This window comes from Dermochelys coriacea, chromosome 6 (genome assembly GCF_009764565.3).
Source record: "Dermochelys coriacea isolate rDerCor1 chromosome 6, rDerCor1.pri.v4, whole genome shotgun sequence".
NCBI classification, from domain to species: Eukaryota; Metazoa; Chordata; order Testudines; family Dermochelyidae; genus Dermochelys; species Dermochelys coriacea.
In genome coordinates, this window is record NC_050073.1 from 96,127,216 (window position 1) to 96,145,761 (window position 18,546).

At 40.9% G+C, this 18,546-nt stretch overlaps 1 protein-coding gene across 18 annotated transcripts in view; it reads right to left on the minus strand.

Annotated features, from left to right (window-relative positions):
- The window catches only part of FOXN3 (forkhead box N3), a 321,327-nt gene that overhangs the window by 135,841 nt on the left and 166,940 nt on the right, over positions 1-18,546 (minus strand). For all 18 annotated transcript variants that reach the window (XM_043517552.1, XM_038404312.2, XM_038404317.2 and 15 more), the window contains one exon: positions 5,060-5,196. In XM_043517552.1, the coding sequence (XP_043373487.1) occupies positions 5,060-5,196 (137 nt within the window). The remainder of the gene's footprint in view (positions 1-5,059; positions 5,197-18,546) is intronic.

Below are 18,546 nucleotides of genomic sequence, written 5' to 3' on the forward strand. Positions count from 1 at the left end.
CTCCTGTGTCTTACCAATGACACTCCTGGTAACACATCTCACAACATTAGCCTTTTTTGGACTGAATTGTGCATTTGATTTTTGCTTCCTATGTGTAGCACTTTGCAATTGTCTTTACTGAATTTCATCCTGTTGATTTGAGATCAATTCTCCAATTTGCCAAGATCATTTTTAATTCTAATCCCATCTACCAAAGTGTTTGAAACCCCTTTCAGCTTGGTGTCCTCCACAAATTTTATAAGCATACTTTCCACTCGATTATCCAAGTCACTAATGAAAACAGCAAACAGCACCAGACCCAGGACTGATCCCTGAAGGATCCCACTAGATTTGCCTTCCCAGTTTGATACTCAAAGAGTAGTTCTCAATGGCTGGCTATAGTCTTTCAACCAGTCGTGCACCTGCTTTATAGAAATTTCATCTTGTCCATATTTCCTTAGTTTGCTTATGAAAATATCATGTAGGACTGCATCAAAAGCCTCAATAAAAAAAAAATCAAGATATATCAGGTCTACTGCTTCCCCGCTATCCACTAGGCCAGTAACCCTGTCAAAGAAGGAAATTAGATTGTTTTGACATGATTTGTTCTTGACAAATCCATGCTGACTATTCCTTAAAACCCTACTATTCTCTAGGTGCTTACAAATTGATTAAAATGAAAGTTATTAAACAATGTATTCAGTAATTTAATAATTTGAAGCTTTTCTTTAGAACATTTGCTTTTCAATTTGACCTTCCAATTTATCTCAGGTGCTTGGATATTTTAGTCAAAAGTTTAAAATGAGAAAAAACTAAATAAAAGGTTGTTTGGGATTTTTTTTAAACTAAGCAAGCACATTAAAATGAAATGCTTAGCATCACCATATTCTACTTTTTTGGCTTACCGCCTTGAAAGAAGCAGTGCCATTTCAGAACACTGTGGGCTCTGGTTTCTCTGCGATGGACAGGCATTATAGCTGTTAACTGCATTAATGTCATCTGCATACATTGATGGGTGCACATTGGATCCAAAAAGCCCAAAACTTTATAGAAATTTGGCTTCAATCTTCCTGGCTTAGGCCGTTTTTTCTCATCCTGAATGATATTATTTTAACTCTGAGCCTCCGGGTTCACTTTATAGCTCCTGTACTAGATAGTATTATGTACTATGACTTTAATGCAAGATATTCTATTGCAAAACAAAGTAAGCTCTTAAAATGACTAGCTCTCTTTAGAGGAATATTTCACAGATGTACGTGGTGTTGAATAAGCTTCTGGCTGAAGATGTGTTATGGCGCATTCCCTCCACCCCAAGTATCGATAGTGCATCTCCCCTGCGCTACTTGTCTCCAAGCCTCTTATGGAGATTCTAAATGGTCTGTCATACATTTGTTCCTTTGCAATGCCCAAAAGAGACAAGCAGTGGGTCAATTTGCCTCTGTGGGATCTTGCCAACGGAGACTCATAAAACTTGTAATTTCTTCTGTTAATCCACCCCCCACAAGGCATTTTAATATAGGTGAATTAAATCATTCCACACGTATTCTATTAATTTCAGGCAGCATAATTTCTCTTTATTGTGGACTGCAGTCACCCAAAGTTTACGGGCTGCCATGGAGCTTGGCCACATGTGGCCTTTGCTAATTTTCCAAGGTGCCACTTTGGTCAGGTGAAGTTGCAGGTGAGGATTGATATCTTTTTAAAGATTTCTCTCAAGTCTAAAGATTTATGCAAGATTTTCTCCCCCCTCCACATCTAAATATTTTAGCTGTACAGTGACAATTCAGACTTCCTATACATACACAGCTAATGTATTTAACAATTTCCTATTTTGACTAGAATTATGTGATTACCAGTATATGGTTAAACTAATTCAACATTCAATGATGCCCTAGTTCAGCCTTGGATTGTCCTTAAATCATAATGCCATAGCAAATTCACAATAGCAAGAGTGGTAATAAAAGTGGTAAACATTTTAAGAGGCCACAAAAAGATTACATTCTTCTTAAGCCTTGAGGTAATTTAACTACTGAAGTACTTCACTGCTAAAAAGAACAATGAGAAGGGTCTGGATATTTCAATAGGGGAAATGGGAGGTAAAGCTCTTCTTTCTTTGAAAGGCTTTTACACTGTATTGAAGTAAAGTTATTTGTTTATAATTCACCCTTAAGACGAAAACAGGAGAACCTAACGCTGTAGTAAAAGGGTCAACAGCACATGAAGTGTAAAAGCTTTAAATTCATTGTTTTCAAAAGGAAAGAAAGTCTTCCTTTGAGTTGCTGGAGCGTAACATACAGTAATTTTATAATCCTTCTTCCTCCCCCCCCCCCCCGCCCATTTAGTCTATCAACTTGGAAATGGTCAAGATATAAACTAACATCAACAGAAGAAATCATGCACTCAAAGTAAATTCTAAAAGCGTTTCTCTCTCTCTCTCTCTCTCACACACACACACACGCGGCAGATATACAGCCGAATTCTTGTGTATTGTCAAAAAATATATATATATGTACAAAGTCAAGGTGTGGAGCACAACTTTCTTGCCCTTATCCTGGTGCTGATCTATACGCTTATTTAGCAGCATGCTGTTTGTTTCAGGTCACAATGACTTGCCTCAGACCCAAGTGACAGAAGAGCATGTACAGGTTTTGCATAGTTTAGGGGGATCCTAACCTCATCCCCTTTCTAAATAATCACACCCCCGTACCTGCTACCCTGGCTGCAAGCCAGGTGTGTGCTACACAAACCCTGGATTAGCTGTACACCAGTGCAGGATTACTTTTATGATGTGGAGATTCTTTTATGAACAAGTTAGGACTTGTCTAAAGGAGGGGAAATTGCATTGGTGTAGCTACAGTAGGTGCAAATTTTCCTAATCTAGAAAAGCTCATAGTCAGCTCCAGCAGCCAACGTATACCAGTGGAGCAGCATAAAGCTATCAGTACACCTGAGGATCTGTCCCATAGATTTAAAGGGAAGACTGACTTTAATAAGAACAAGATTAGATAGATAGATAGATTTCAATTATATTGAGGAGGGGGTCTACTGAAGTTCAAATATTTGTGCATAAAATTATTTTCAATCAAGAAAAACAATAACTTTAAACTGCAGATGTCTTATTTCTGAGAAAGTCTGCATTGGGAGAATAAAACCTTTCTGGAGTAGTGCTCTGCAAATTGATAATTAGCACTTTCAGAAAAACCTGTCAAACTATCCCAAACAGAATTCTCGGCCAGTGGGATTAACATGAATCAACAAGTTTCCTCTGATTCTACAACTGCATTGAATGAAGAATTCTATGCGCTAAGATTCTATGGAAAAGTAAAATTTTATTTAAATGTTTAACACATCTGCATAGATTACCCTCTGTTTCTACTATTTGCGAATACATTAATGAAATCATTAGGCTTCTCAGGTCTATAAAGAAAGCTTATTTGAATATTTATTTAACTGCCGTTCTAACATAACCACCCAAATTATTTAACTATCTGAGAGTATACAGGATGGTGGATGCTTTTGATAAAAGGTCAACGGGGACACAGGAAAAGTGAAAAACCCCTTTCACTGAGAGGGTGGTATGGGAATGCAGAAAAGCTACTTACAGCTCCAATGTCAACCTTAAGTTACTCTAACAAGCACTGGGTCCTCCACTACAGTTTTACCATTTTTACTCCGTTGCTTTAGAAAATCCCACATTATATTTGATCTCATAAAGCTACATGACCTCAAGCTGTCAGCTCATATAACATGATTCTGCTGATTTATATGAAAACAGACAAAAACAGGTACAATGTCATTTATTTTAAAAAAAAGTTTTAAGCCAACTGTAGTTGCTATGTAGGGTTATGTTACCAATGCAACAGCGTATATCTGAGTACTAATGGCCTGTCCTTTTGCCAGGCAACAAACAGCCTTGTGATGCAACTGCACCTGTCTCAGCTATGCGTTGCTATGGAGACATTCTAGTTACTATGGTTACCATCACGCTAATCGCCTAGCAAGGGCAGACATACAGCAGTCTCCTACGAAAGCCCAGCTGTTCCTCCCAATCTCCGAGTGAAGATTGATCGTCTGGCCATGTGATGGAATGCACTGCTCAGCAGAGATGCACAAGAACTTCATTAACATTGTTTGAAAGAAATCACTTTGTGCATCGCCGCTTCTTTGCGGGACAAATATTAGACTCATATTTTTAAAAGAGTATGTTGAAAAGACAAAAACCATCAAAATCACTCATTAATCCAGAGCGCGAGTAGCAGGCATTCTTCTAAAGTCAGACAAAAATCCTAGTGACAAAAAGATATTTCTGATCAAACCAAGATTTGCTAGAATATTTTAAAATGTAGATTCTATATTAGCAGTTAAAAGGAAGCAGATCTATTAAGAACCAGATAGATATTTACTTCTCTCCTTTGTGGGTCACAATCTTAAATGCTCTCTCCTATCAGCTAACACTTCACTTCTAAGCAATGGTCAAATAAACACACCTATTTCATTACTACGTGAGAATGAAAGCCTCTATTGTTCTCCACTGCACAGCTTTGAGATAAATGCAAGCACACGCACTCACCTACAGAGCACGTAGTAACCACAACAAAGAGTTTTAAAACACCAGATGTAGGGTTTACATAGAGTCTTGACAGTTGCATTGACAACACAGTCTTAAAAGACTACTCAATCAAGCTCAAGAGAAAAATAATTCACTAACACCCTGCTTGCTGGAGTCAGATATTTTTATCTACTGAAACAGGACAAACTGATATTTTAAAGCTTCCCATTTACTTGTGTGTGTTCATTTTACATTTTGCTTTTGCTGAGAAATGTTATAAATTATCCATGGAAACACTGCTCCTTCCAGTCTATGGATTGATTAGGATCAACATGTTGCCATCATACAAGAGATCGAGAGGGTAAGGAATACTGTAGATTAAGTAAAGGATTTGACCACTCATTATACTTCAATATTTGTTCACTACAATATTGTCATAACTATTGTGATTAGTTAGGTTTAATGTCTTACCCAAGAAGTGCAGCTCAATAGAAATAATAGTCGTTATAAAATGTGTTCTAGTTTTCTTACCTTTGATATGCCTGAGGAGATGTGGGAGGTGTATTGAACACATGTGAATATGGATGATAGGGTGTCTTTTTCAAAGCCTGAATGAGATTTTGTCTATATTCTGGGTCTATACACCACAAGGACCCCTTTCCAATACTCTGCAAAGAGAAAGAGTAAAAAAAAAAAAAAAAAAAAAAAAAAAAAAAGATAAACATGATCTAGTTGCATAGACGCATGTATAAGCAATACTTTCACAGGAAAAACAATAGATTTCTTTCTGCTTCTTGACAGAAATGAACAGCATTTGTTTGCCAGAGATTATAACTCCAATAACGAAATATTTCAATTTTATTTAAAAAAAAAAAAAAAAAAAAAAAGGCTTTCAAGGAAAAAAAAATGCAAACTATTGTCCCTGTTTACGTTCTTAACGCTGGTGAAATGATTCAATATCTGGAAATTTCCCCCTTACTCCAAACTAGAACTACAATTTCTTATTTTTCCATGTCACCTTTGAAGACGAATAGATTCCTCTCTAAAAGTGAATAAAATGTTATTTTTTTGTTTTGCTGTTGTAAAAACAAAACAAAAAAAACAGGAAAAAAGGATAAAAAGGAATGGTTTAAAACACCTTAGCAACTGTTTTAAAAATAAAGGGACTTAATCCTTCAGCCACATGATATCCGTGCAATTCTACTACAAAAGCAAATTAATCCATACATTTTTTTCTGAGAAAACAAACCAAAAAATCCAATATAATCAGAGTTTAAGTCATTTAAGGCTATTGAGGAATTTTCATTGGTTAAACCAGCAACAATTTTAATTAACCTTTCTAGACACACTGAGAACTCTAGCAGTCAGTCTGTGATGGGGAAGCCTACAACAAAATTCAATATTTATTCTGCAGATCAAAGCAACCCTTGTATCAGTACTATCAGAGGTCTGAGTGCAGATATTCTGAATTGTTCGGTTTGAACTCTTAAAAGATACAAAGCGTCCTTAACGGACTTAGAAAAATGGCAGTTCAGATACAGAATAGGATGCTATTTTTTTCACTAAAAGTGTCCAAAACAAGATAGGCAGGTCTGTAAGAGAAACTCATAAAACAAACAGCTGCTCTACTTACTGATTGCTGAAGAGGTTGCAGGCTTTCAAGTAGCCTACCATACTGAAGTCATTTTGGTAAGGTTTTTGGATAAATGTCAGCTATTTTACACCCTTCTGGAAAAAGTCAAGTTATACTACAACCTCTTGACACTTCCTCTTTCTCAGTACTATATCTGAGCTTAGCAGAATTCAAGTTTTTTTTTTTTTAATAACTTCAACAAATATCAATGTTTGTTAAGCATTTTTTCTATTTTAAATCAATTTAATTTTTCACAGTTGGGCAAAATTATTGGTTTTAAGCATTTTTTATTTGTATTTTCATCATGGGGGGGAGCGCTAGACAATAAATTATATAAGGACAGTAGATGCTGAAATTCAAAAAGTTAAAAGCTCCATAATGGGTAAAACACAAGTTGTCAACATCGTGTCAAAATATACAAAGTAAATATTCTTAAATCAAACTCTAATAAGTTCTACAGAAAAATGCTTCTTGTCAGTTTGTGGGTATACAGTGAAACTGATGTTTACTAACATTTAGCTACAAAAATCTAATCCTTCCAATCCTTTACTTTAGTAAAGTAAGATCAACATATTAAACTCTCTCTCGCTTATGTATATATGAGTGTGTGTGTACACACACACACTTATATATGTTATGACGTGTACGCAGTGGAGTTAAAAAAAAAATCACCACTCTGAAATTAGTACATGACTAAAGCTAGAGAGGGGAAAACCCCACACTTTTGCTTTCGGAAACCCTGTCATGTTTGTGGATCATCATCAACTTTCAAAGTGCCTTATCCTACAAAGATACTTCAAGGCTCTTTACACAATATACAAGATTCTTACAAACCTTCCTCCAAACTTACAGTCCCCCGACCCTGTTCCTGCATCTGGATCTGTTTGAGTAGATCCTTGAGCCTTCACAATGCCCCACTCACTTCAATGGACTCCCATGTGAGAGAGCAGTCATCTGCCTTCCTGGAGCTCATTGCTGGATCCAGCCCTTAATCTTGCAAAATAGATATAGCTGTAGACAGATGTATGGGTGTTCAAGCATACTGCCTCAGTCTTGTTGCATTTTACATCCTATTTGTTTGCCTATATGTTGTCTTAAGTGAAGTAAGGCTCCCTGGATTATGTCTGGAAAGTGCCTACCACTTTGTTGATCCTACATAAGGGGTACTTCTCTCTTTTACCCCAAGTTAGGAAGAATCCTTGTGACCTTATGCTTTAATGGGCTTTCCAGGATGATCTTAGGTAGGTGGTCCCCAAACTTTTTACTTCACCCCCCTCCCCTGCCCACATGCCCCCCACCCCCACCCCAGCTGGGGCCAGGAGTGTGGTCATGGCTCTGGGAGGGTGAACACGGACAGGGGTAAGGGGGCAGGGGCATGACCACGGCCACAGCTGGGGGTGAGGCCAAGGCCGGGGCCAGGAATGGAGCCGAGGCTGGGGCCCCAGGCACAGAGCCAGGAGCGGGGCCCCGGGCACGGAGCTGGCAGCCAAAGCCGGGGCCAGGGCAATGAGGAGAGCTGGGTGGCACTCCATCCCCACCCTGCATGGGGGCTGGCCGGGACCTCAGCTGCGCCCCCCCAGAATTTTCCTCCGTGCCCCTCTACGGGGGCACACCCCACACTTTGGGGACTTCTAGATTGTACATATTGTACCCATGTATCAACAATATTCCAGCAGTGGCAATGGAATGGCCCAATATTTCCATGTTCAGAGAGTTTAAACATCATGGCTACTTTAGTCCAAAATGAAAGAGTACTTGTGGCACCTTAAGAGACTAACAAATTTATTTGAGCATAAGCTTTCGTGAGTGAGCTGTACAAAAGTACTCCTTTTCTTTTTGCTGATACAGAATGACATGGCTGCTACTCTGAAACCAAAACTAAAAGCTTGAATAATCTGTGTCCATCTACTTACAAGCCCTTTTATTTCATGCAGTTAGGAATTCTATGTACCTAAATCATTTCAAAGATTTTAAGTCATTGTAGCTATATTATAATACCCAGCTCTTATGTAGCATTTTTCAGTTATACATCTTCCAGCGCTTTACAAAGGTTAGTATCATTATTCCCATTTTACACATCAGGATAGCACAGAGTGTGACAGTGACTTGTCCAAGGTCACCAACCAGACCAGTGGCAGACTCAGGAACACACCCAGTTTTCCTCAGTCACAGTCCTGTCCTCTGCCCACTAGCTAGAGTAAGAAAGATGTTATTATAGTCCTTTTAAGAAAAATGTACAAAGCAGAGTATTTCTAGAGAGAAAAACTTGCTGTAATCCTTAGTATCCAGAACATGGAACAACTTTTTGAAAGTTACATTTAAGGGCCATCAAGCTTGAAGAGATCCTTTTAACATTACTTCAGTACATTTAATTTACCTGTTATCCAATTTCCTACACTATTTATATTGTCTATGCCATTATTTATTTTTATTTGTTTATATACACATACACAGCTTTTGGTCTAACGAAAAGAGACTAGACTTCACTTATGCATTGTAAATTATTGCATATGAAGTATTCAGAAAAATGCTGTAATACATCAGGCTATCACAGTGAGCTTATGATTTAGGGTTCAGTGAAATTAGCTGCGGTTTTAAGCAGCATCCAAATTGCTAACTGCCATTTTGCATTCAGTCTTCAAACATTATACCAGATGTCAAACATCACTTCAAAACAGAGATAGGTTTACTTGAAAATTTGTTGGTGCAGAGATGCACCAAGGATTGCAAATATGAGTTTATTACACTTAATACATCAATGAAAAAATGTTAATGCTGATTGCCCTGTTGTGAGCTTTAGTATGCAGCTTCTAGCAGAGTAAGACTCCTCTACAAGGTGGTTAAATTAGAACTTGGATGTCTGTGTTTTCATCAGATACAGAGCAGCTAATAGCAAACAGTAAACCAACTAATTATACTGAACTGAAAGATGCTGCAAAGGTAGGATCTGGCCCTATAAAATGGTGAATATTCCCTGACATGAAGTAGTAAGTGGCAGTTGAGAGAGCTCAGCCTCTTAAAAAGACTGGGTTCACAAAGAGGAGACAGAAATACAATGGGACCTAAACACATTAATAGGGACAAGCAGTAAAATGAGATTAATCCTGGAAACATACAACACAACCTGAAAAACAAAAATATTCAACAGGAGGGAGATACCTTAGAAGCAGTAAGTATCAAGAGAAAGACTTAAGGTAGGTTGATAGCAAAGAGTAAATTAGATTCCTGGGTATTTATACAGCCAATCACTTCAGAATTTAGGTTTCAGAGTAGCAGCCGTGTTAGTCTGTATTCGCAAAAAGAAAAGGAGTACCCGTGGCACCTTAGAGACTAACAAATTTATTAGAGCATAAGCTTTCGTGAGCTACAGCTCACTTCATCGGATGCATTTGGTGGAAAAAATTTTTTCCACCAAATGCATCCGATGAAGTGAGCTGTAGCTCACGAAAGCTTATGCTCTAATAAATTTGTTAGTCTCTAAGGTGCCACGGGTACTCCTTTTCTTTTTTCAGAATTTAGTCACTGACATACAGTAAATACATGTGTTCCATGTGAAAGAGAGAAAAATGGCCTGCATAAGCAGTCTGCCCCAAAGAACAGGAAGCCAATTGTCACTGTTGGTACAACACTGGTCACAACCCAAAAGCTGCAGACAAATCTGGACGCCTCAAGATGTCAGCGAATAGGAAGGATTTCAGAACAGGTTATCCAAAAATAGTTTAGGGGCAAGAGGATTTATGCTATGAGAAACATGTGCTGTTTTATCTGAAAAGCATAAACACCAAGGAGAAGGACGTGTTTTAAGGGGGTAAATCTAAGGAAAAGAATATCCCATATTCATGACATTTGTCCATTAGGGAGGAAAATTTAGTAATAGTAGTAACTTTAAAATACTGTTTATACATATTCTGATTTTAAACCTAACAGCACAGAGTTTGTTTTTTTTAAAAAAAAAAAAAAAAAAAGATGCAAGCTGCCAAGTTCCTCCTGTTACTTACTTACCAAGCAACCATAACTTCCAAAGTTAATGGGAGTTGAGACTCTTATAGGATTAGGTCTCTCATAAAATAACCAATAAGAAAGAAGTTTTGTACATTATATATATATTGGGTCCATTGATGCTCATGTGTAGATGAGGAGTAATTCCAATTAAGGAAATAGAATTGCACCAATGGGGGAGGTGAAGGAGGGAAGAAGATCTGAAAGAGACAAGTTAAGTTGATCCCATATGAAAAAGAAACACTGACTGAAGAGTTTTTCTTGAAAATCGTCACTGAATCTGAGTTTGCAATTTAGCAAATAAACCTTTAGCATCCATATCTCATTTTAAATGTATGCCTTTGTTTTTTTCGTAACAGCATAGTCACAGCAGAAATAGGGTGTTGTGGGTTTTTTTTTAATATAAATGAAGCAACATTTGGTTAAGAATATCCTTCTTGACAATCAGTGTGAAGAGCTTCTTAACTGGCTCTTTAAGCTGAAGGACTAGTTTTCCAAATATAGTGTAATCATCAGAAAGGAAGTCAGTGGAATTATGACCAATCATTTAGTGATTAATTTCCATCTTATGACATTTTGTGTGCTGCTCCACCAACTCCTCCAATGTCAGAAGTCAATAGTGTCTCCAATCAAAAAAGAAAGGGCGGGGGGGGGGGAGGAGGAGGAGAGAATGCTTGGATTACATTGGTCTCCTAGGAAACAAATGACTAAGGAGTGGATAACTCCCTGATAATCTTAACAGTGGAATGTTTCAAACTCCCTAACAATGCATCCTCTCAAGGCTAGAAACAGTAATCTTATCCATTCCTGTTTTTCACAGGTTATTGTTTTACAGAAGTATTTAAAGGTTAGATGCAAAAGACTCAATATTATTGAATGTCTCCTCTACCATGTCCAGGAGGAGAATATTTAGAATGGTTCTCTCTCTTCTAGCATATTTCTAGTAAGTTAACATTTGCTAGTGACCAAAACTAATTTACACTCTGAAGTGATAAATATTAAAAAAGGCTATAAAGTTTTCAATAATATGAGATACTTCATGCCTCTATTCTGTCAAAAATATACATACGTCTCACACATGAATGCTAACAAATATACGTAAAGATTTTTTTAAAATAAGGCATTATAAATCTTCTCTTCCAAGATTCAAAGGAGGGAGGCAGGGGGACAATTCCTCACCCCCAATTTAAAATTTGCCACGACAGGCCACATTAACATAGCATATATATATATATATATTTATTTGTCGGAATTTCTTTTTTAGGAAATGCAGAAAGTATGAAAAAGTGATTTAGTTTTTGACGGCCCTACAATTTGTATTCATAGTGAGCAATAAATCCTACAAATAAAAGGAGTGGTCATCTTTTCCCTTTGGATTACGAAAATGCTGCTTCTCATTTTTTTACTACATAAGTAGGGCTGATAGCGCCACCTATGATTAAGGCTGCCTGACACTTCCCATTATAAGACCCTGTATTCAGTTGCTTTGGGGCTGAAATTTTACATGCTGGTTATCAGTGAGGCAGTTTTTTTTTTTTTAAGCTTCAATCAAAATGGAGAGCCATTTCTAAGAACGGGGCGAGGGAAAGAAATGTTTTTCCCATTTTAAAATATTCTGGGGACCTTTTCTATTAACAGCTCTAGTACTCCTATGTTTTGGAGCAGGACTTGAAATTTGGCTAAGGGTGGCCTTTGCGCCAGGAATGTGCCTTTTGCAGTACCCAATTTTGGCCAAATTATAGACCTTAAAAAAAAAAACAAAAAACAAACACCAAACAAAAACACACCCCTCAGTTCACACATGCTTAGTGGAGACTTCTTAGATTTTAGCAGATCCTCAAGCTTCTGACAGCTCCATGTGCTAGCCAAACTGTACATGTGCCATCCCCACAGAGCGACCGCATGCTTCCTCCATCCTAGGGTTATGAGGTGAAGCATGACTTTCCCTGTAATAGCTGCTCTGGGTCAGCACAGGGCACGGCCAGTCACTGAAACTGATCCCAGAGAGACTCTCTCTCCTGTGCTCTCACTGCTGGCACCCAGGCAGCCTGAAGGAGGAAGCTTTATGATCTGAAAGCAGAGTTAGACAAAAGCCAGACCAGCAGAAGGGAAAGGAGTTAATTAGGACCAAGAGTCTAATGAGAATGGCAGAGGTTGGGGGGGAAGGGAAGAGAAGAGAAACTGGGATTGGCTGGACAAGGCAACTGGGGTTAGGAACCAGTGCCGGGGCAATGGGAAACAGATCTGACAAGATGTTGGAATCAAGGGGAAGAACTGAAACTGGCTGGGCAAAGCAACTGGGACAAAAAGGCAAGGATGGGGGAAGACTTGAGCAAGGAGCCAGGGAGAGCTATGGGAGACTGGATGAAGAGTTTGTGGAGAAAGACTAGGACTGGGAACCAAGGGGAATGGGGAGACAGATTGGACAAGGAGCCAGGAGCACAGAAGCCGAGCCAAGGCCAGTATGGAAGGAACGGAGAAGAAGGGGTCATGCTTGCAGAGAACAGGTAAAAGAGTTTGTGTCCACTAGAGCACACCCCCCTTCAGAACCTGGAGTGGAATTTATAATTCCCAAGGCTCACCGTTCCTCTTCTGTCAACAAATATATACGAACCCACTGCAAAACCTTGCATCATCCTCACCCCTTCTAGTGCTGGTCAACAGTACAAGAACAACCTACTACCATCTACCCTACTACCATCAGGTTTCAGAGTAGCAGCTGTGTTAGTCTGTATCCGCAAAAAGAAAAGGAGTACTTGTGGCACCATCATGTTCTCTGTGTATATAAATCTCCCCACTGTATTTTCCACTGAATGTATCCGATGAAGTGAGCTGTAGCTCACGAAAACTTATGCTCAAATAAATTTGTTAGTCTCTAAGGTGCCACAAGTACTCCTTTTCTTTTTGCTACTACCATCAGTTATTCCATAAACTCAAGTGGCAGAGGTCTAGGCAGTGGATCTAAAAATCTTAACTCTGTTGATGAACCACGTAGGTGTCAATATGATGCCACATCAAGGAATTTCAGTTTATAAAAAAAAAAAATAAAAATCTAGGAAATTACACACAAAGCCTCAGTCAAGCCCACAGAAATTGGGAAATGCCAGATTAAGGTTGCCTATGCAACCTTAATTCAGCCCCCTTGTGCATGTGTGTTATGACAGTCTTATTAAGTGATCGCATACTTTTTCCCCCCCACAGGACCTCTGCATTATTCAGTGCACAGGATGAATCTGCTCTGGGGATGAATTAAGATTGTGTAGTAGTGAATGAGGCCATTGCCCATCTGCCTCGTCTGTTGCAGAAACTGGAAGGCATTAGTGAATAAGCCTGGGGATTGCAGGAAGCAAAAGGATGGTCTCGTGATTAAAATTTCCCTGAAAGATTGGATTCTAATACATACCTCTGCCACAGAATTCTCATGTGATGCTAGTCAAGTCACTTAAACCAATCTTTCCAAGAGTGGTCATTAATTCTGCATTCCTAATTTTCTGAATCCATCTTGTGACCCTGGGGTCTAATTTGCAGAAATACTGAGCACTTACAACTGCAACTGAAGTCAATGGGAGTTGTACTTTGAACATACAAAGTCCCATATAATGCTAAGTACTGTGAAAACATCAAATCCTAGGTGTCTCAAATTGGGCAACCAAATACAGTCAATACTTTTTACCTCATTCTCTTTGCCTCAGTTGTCCCTGTGTAAAATGGAGATAATACCACCCCTTCACCTCACAGGACACTTATGAAGATACATTTATTAACGTTTGTGAAGGAATCATACTCTAGTAATCGGAACCATAGAAAATCTAAGGAAATTAATAATTCTGTCTTCAGAGCAAGGTTTGAACTGAGTGCAATAAATAAGGCACTGGGCTACATGTTGAACAAAAAGCAGAAAACAAAATAGCAGGTCATTCAGTCCAGCCTACGCACTGAATTAGACAGGGGTCCTATGGAAACAATACATAATCATGTAATCAGACTATCATAATGTATAAGGGGTGACAAAATAAGGAGGCAAAAGGGGGAGAAATTACAGTTGCACAAGTATCCATAATTGAGGCATTTCCTTACATTTGAGTGCTTGACTTTGCAACCTTAATAATGTTCTTTTAAAGTAGCTTTGTCTCGGTAATATTATTTGCATTATTGCATGATATATTATGGAGGCAGCAGTAGCTACTGTTGAGTATATTAAGTCAAACACTGAGATGCGCAGGAATGAAATAATTTTGTGATGCAAGAAAAATCATGAAGCATGTTACTAAAATAGGAAGTGTACGCACACAAGATTGATATCTCAACAAAAAACTGCACAGCCATCTGATAAATAGGTACAATGAGATAAATAGCTCAAACAGTTGCCTTTAAAAAGAAAATATTCTGCTATTAAAAATAAATAAAATTTATTTCACCCAAAAAAGTGGTATTTCCCCTCAGAGTTACATGGTGGTGAAACTGGTAACAAATTTAAGGGCAGATATCTCATGATCCAACAGAGCAAGAAAACAGAATCTGAATAGTGTTAAATCATGAGTAACTCCAATTCATGTGCTCCACATTTACACCTACCTTGGCAATAAGCATGGAATAATGTCAAGGTAACTGAGCAACTACAAAGCATATGCAGAGTGAGTAGGAGCAGTGGAGCTTTATTCCACTAGCGGGTGGGGGTGGGGAAAGATTTCCCTGCTTCCCAGCAAGTTCAGCAGGGGGCGGGCATTAGGGTGTCTGTGTGTTTGCGTCAGGGAAGCCTGGCTGTTTAAAAATAGCCAGAGCCTCGTGAACCAGCTGAGCAGCGGGGACAGCAGAGCAGCTCACAGCAGGAGTTTGCCTGGGAGTTCGCCTGGAGTGAGCCCAGTGAGGCTTACATCTTGCCAACGTCTCTGAGGAAGCTCATAGTAGGTAGGTGATATGGAAGGGGGGGGTTCAGCTGTTGTGACCTGCACTGGATGTGCCATGTTTGTCTTTCTTCCACAGGACAGAAGCGACTTTGTCTGTACAAAGTGCAAGCTGGTCTCCATATTGGAAGAGAAGATTGAAGGTCTGGAGCAACAGGTAACGACCCTGCGTTGTATACGAGAGACTGAGGATTTTCTGGACCAAACTCAGGATAGCCTTCTAGGGGCACAAAGCTCTAAAGATATAGAGCAGGCTGCACAGAGGAGCCAAGAGGCCAGTGAAGAAGCTTGGCAACATGTGACCTCCAGAAGAGGTAAGCGGAATGTCCGGGTTCCAGTAACACAGACACAGGTAACTAACCGCTTTCATGTTCTCTCCACAGGTACCAATGCGGAGAGTGGACCAGATGATATGTCTGGGGGGAGAAAGCGGAAGGAGACTCCGCTGGTTGGGAGGCATGAGATGCGATGTCCTGAGGTTGGGGGTTCCACGACCACCACTCCCAAGAGGAGAAGGCGGGTGGTGGTGGTCGGGGACTCTCTCCTCCGGGGGACTGAGTCATCTATCTGCCGCCCTGACCGGGAAAACCGAGAAGTCTGCTGCTTGCCAGGGGCTAAGATTCGTGATGTGACGGAGAGACTGCCGAGACTCATCAAGCCCTCGGATCGCTACCCCTTCCTGCTTCTCCACGTGGGCACCAATGATACTGCCAAGAATGACCTTGAGCGGATCACTGCGGACTACGTGGCTCTGGGAAGAAGGATAAAGGAGTTGGAGGCGCAAGTGGTGTTCTCGTCCATCCTCCCCGTGGAAGGAAAAGGCCTGGGTAGGGACCGTCGAATCGTGGAGGTCAACGAATGGCTACGCAGGTGGTGTCGGAGAGAAGGCTTTGGATTCTTTGACCATGGGATGGTGTTCCATGAAGGAGGAGTGCTGGGCAGAGACGGGCTCCATCTTACGAAGAGAGGGAAGAACATCTTTGCCAGCAGGCTGGCTAACCTAGTGAGGAGGGCTTTAAACTAGGTTCACCGGGGGAAGGAGACCAAAGCCCTGAGGTAAGTGGGAAAGCGGGATACCGGGAGGAAGCACAGGCAGGAATGTCTGTGAGGGGAGGGCTCCTGCCTCATACTGGGAATGAGGGGCGATCAACAGGTTATCTCAAGTGCTTATATACAAATGCACAAAGCCTTGGAAACAAGCAGGGAGAACTGGAGGTCCTGGTGATGTCAAAGAATTATGACGTGATTGGAATAACAGAGACTTGGTGGGATAACTCACATGACTGGAGTACAGTCATGGATGGTTATAAACTGTTCAGGAAGGACAGGCAGGGCAGAAAAGGTGGGGGAGTAGCACTGTATGTAAGGGAGCAGTATGACTGCTCAGAGCTCCGGTACGAAACTGTGGAAAAACCTGAGTGTCTCTGGATTAAGTTTAGAAGTGTGTGCAACAAGAGTGATGTCATGGTGGGAGTCTGCTATAGACCACCGGACCAGGGGGATGAGGTGGATGAGGCTTTCTTCCGGCAACTCACGGAAGCTACTAGATCGCATGCCCTGATTCTCATGGGTGACTTTAATTTTCCTGATATCTGCTGGGAGAGCAATACAGCGGTGCATAGACAATCCAGGAAGTTTTTGGAAAGCGTAGGGGACAATTTCCTGGTGCAAGTGCTAGGGGAGCCAACTAGGGGGAGCGCTTTTCTTGACCTGCTGCTCACAAACCGGGTAGAATTAGTGGGGGAAGCAAAAGTGGATGGGAATCTGGGAGGCAGTGACCATGAGTTGGTTGAGTTCAGGATCCTGACGCAGGGAAGAAAGGTAAGCAGCAGGATACGGACCCTGGACTTCAGGAAAGCAGACTTTGACTCCCTCAGGGAACAGATGGCCAGGATCCCCTGGGGGACTAACATGAAAGGGAAGGGAGTCCAGGAGAGCTGGCTGTATTTCAAGGAATCCCTGTTGAGGTTACAGGGACAAACCATCCCGATGAGTCGAAAGAATAGTAAATATGGCAGGCGACCAGCTTGGCTTAATGGTGAAATCCTAGCGGATCTTAAACATAAAAAAGAAGCTTACAAGAAGTGGAAGGTTGGACATATGACCAGGGAAGAGTATAAAAATATTGCTCGGGCATGTAGGAAAGATATCAGGAGGGCCAAATCGCACCTGGAGCTGCAGCTAGCAAGAGATGTCAAGAGTAACAAGAAGGGTTTCTTCAGGTATGTTGGCAACAAGAAGAAAGCCAAGGAAAGTGTGGGCCCCTTACTGAATGAGGGAGGCAAGCTAGTGACAGAGGATGTGGAAAAAGCTAATGTACTCAATGCTTTTTTTGCCTCTGTTTTCACTAACAAGGTCAGCTCCCAGACTGCTGTGCTGGGCATCACAAAATGGGGAAGAGATGGCCAGCCCTCTGTAGAGATAGAGGTGGTTAGGGACTATTTAGAAAAGCTGGACGTGCACAAGTCCATGGGGCCGGACGAATTGCATCCGAGAGTGCTGAGGGAATTGGCGGCTGTGATTGCAGAGCCCTTGGCCATTATCTTTGAAAACTCGTGGCGAACGGGGGAAGTCCCGGATGACTGGAAAAAGGCTAATGTAGTGCCCATCTTTAAAAAAGGGAAGAAGGAGGATCCTGGGAACTACAGGCCGGTCAGCCTCACCTCAGTCCCTGGAAAAATCATGGAGCAGGTCCTCAAAGAATCAATCCTGAAGCACTTAGAGGAGAGGAAAGTGATCAGGAACAGTCAGCATGGATTCACCAAGGGAAGGTCATGCCTGACTAATCTAATCGCCTTTTATCATGAGATTACTGGTTCTGTGGATGAAGGGAAAGCAGTGGATGTATTGTTTCTTGACTTTAGCAAAGCTTTTGACACGGTCTCCCACAGCATTCTTGTCAGCAAGTTAAGGAAGTATGGGCTGGATGAATGCACTATAAGGTGGGTAGAAAGCTGGCTAGATTGTCGGGCTCAACGGGTAGTGATCAATGGCTCCATGTCTAGTTGGCAGCCGGTGTCAAGTGGAGTGCCCCAGGGGTCGGTCCTGGGGCCCGTTTTGTTCAATATCTTCATAAATGATCTGGAGGATGGTGTGGATTGCACTCTCAGCAAATTTGCGGATGATACTAAACTGGGAGGAGTGGTAGATACGCTGGAGGGGAGGGATAGGATACAGAAGGACCTAGACAAATTGGAAGATTGGGCCAAAAGAAATCTAATGAGGTTCAATAAGGATAAGTGCAGGGTCCTGCACTTAGGATGGAAGAATCCAATGCACCGCTACAGACTAGGGACCGAATGGCTCGGCAGCAGTTCTGCGGAAAAGGACCTAGGGGTGACAGTGGACGAGAAGCTGGATATGAGTCAGCAGTGTGCCCTTGTTGCCAAGAAGGCCAATGGCATTTTGGGATGTATAAGTAGGGGCATAGCGAGCAGATCGAGGGACGTGATCGTTCCCCTCTATTCGACACTGGTGAGGCC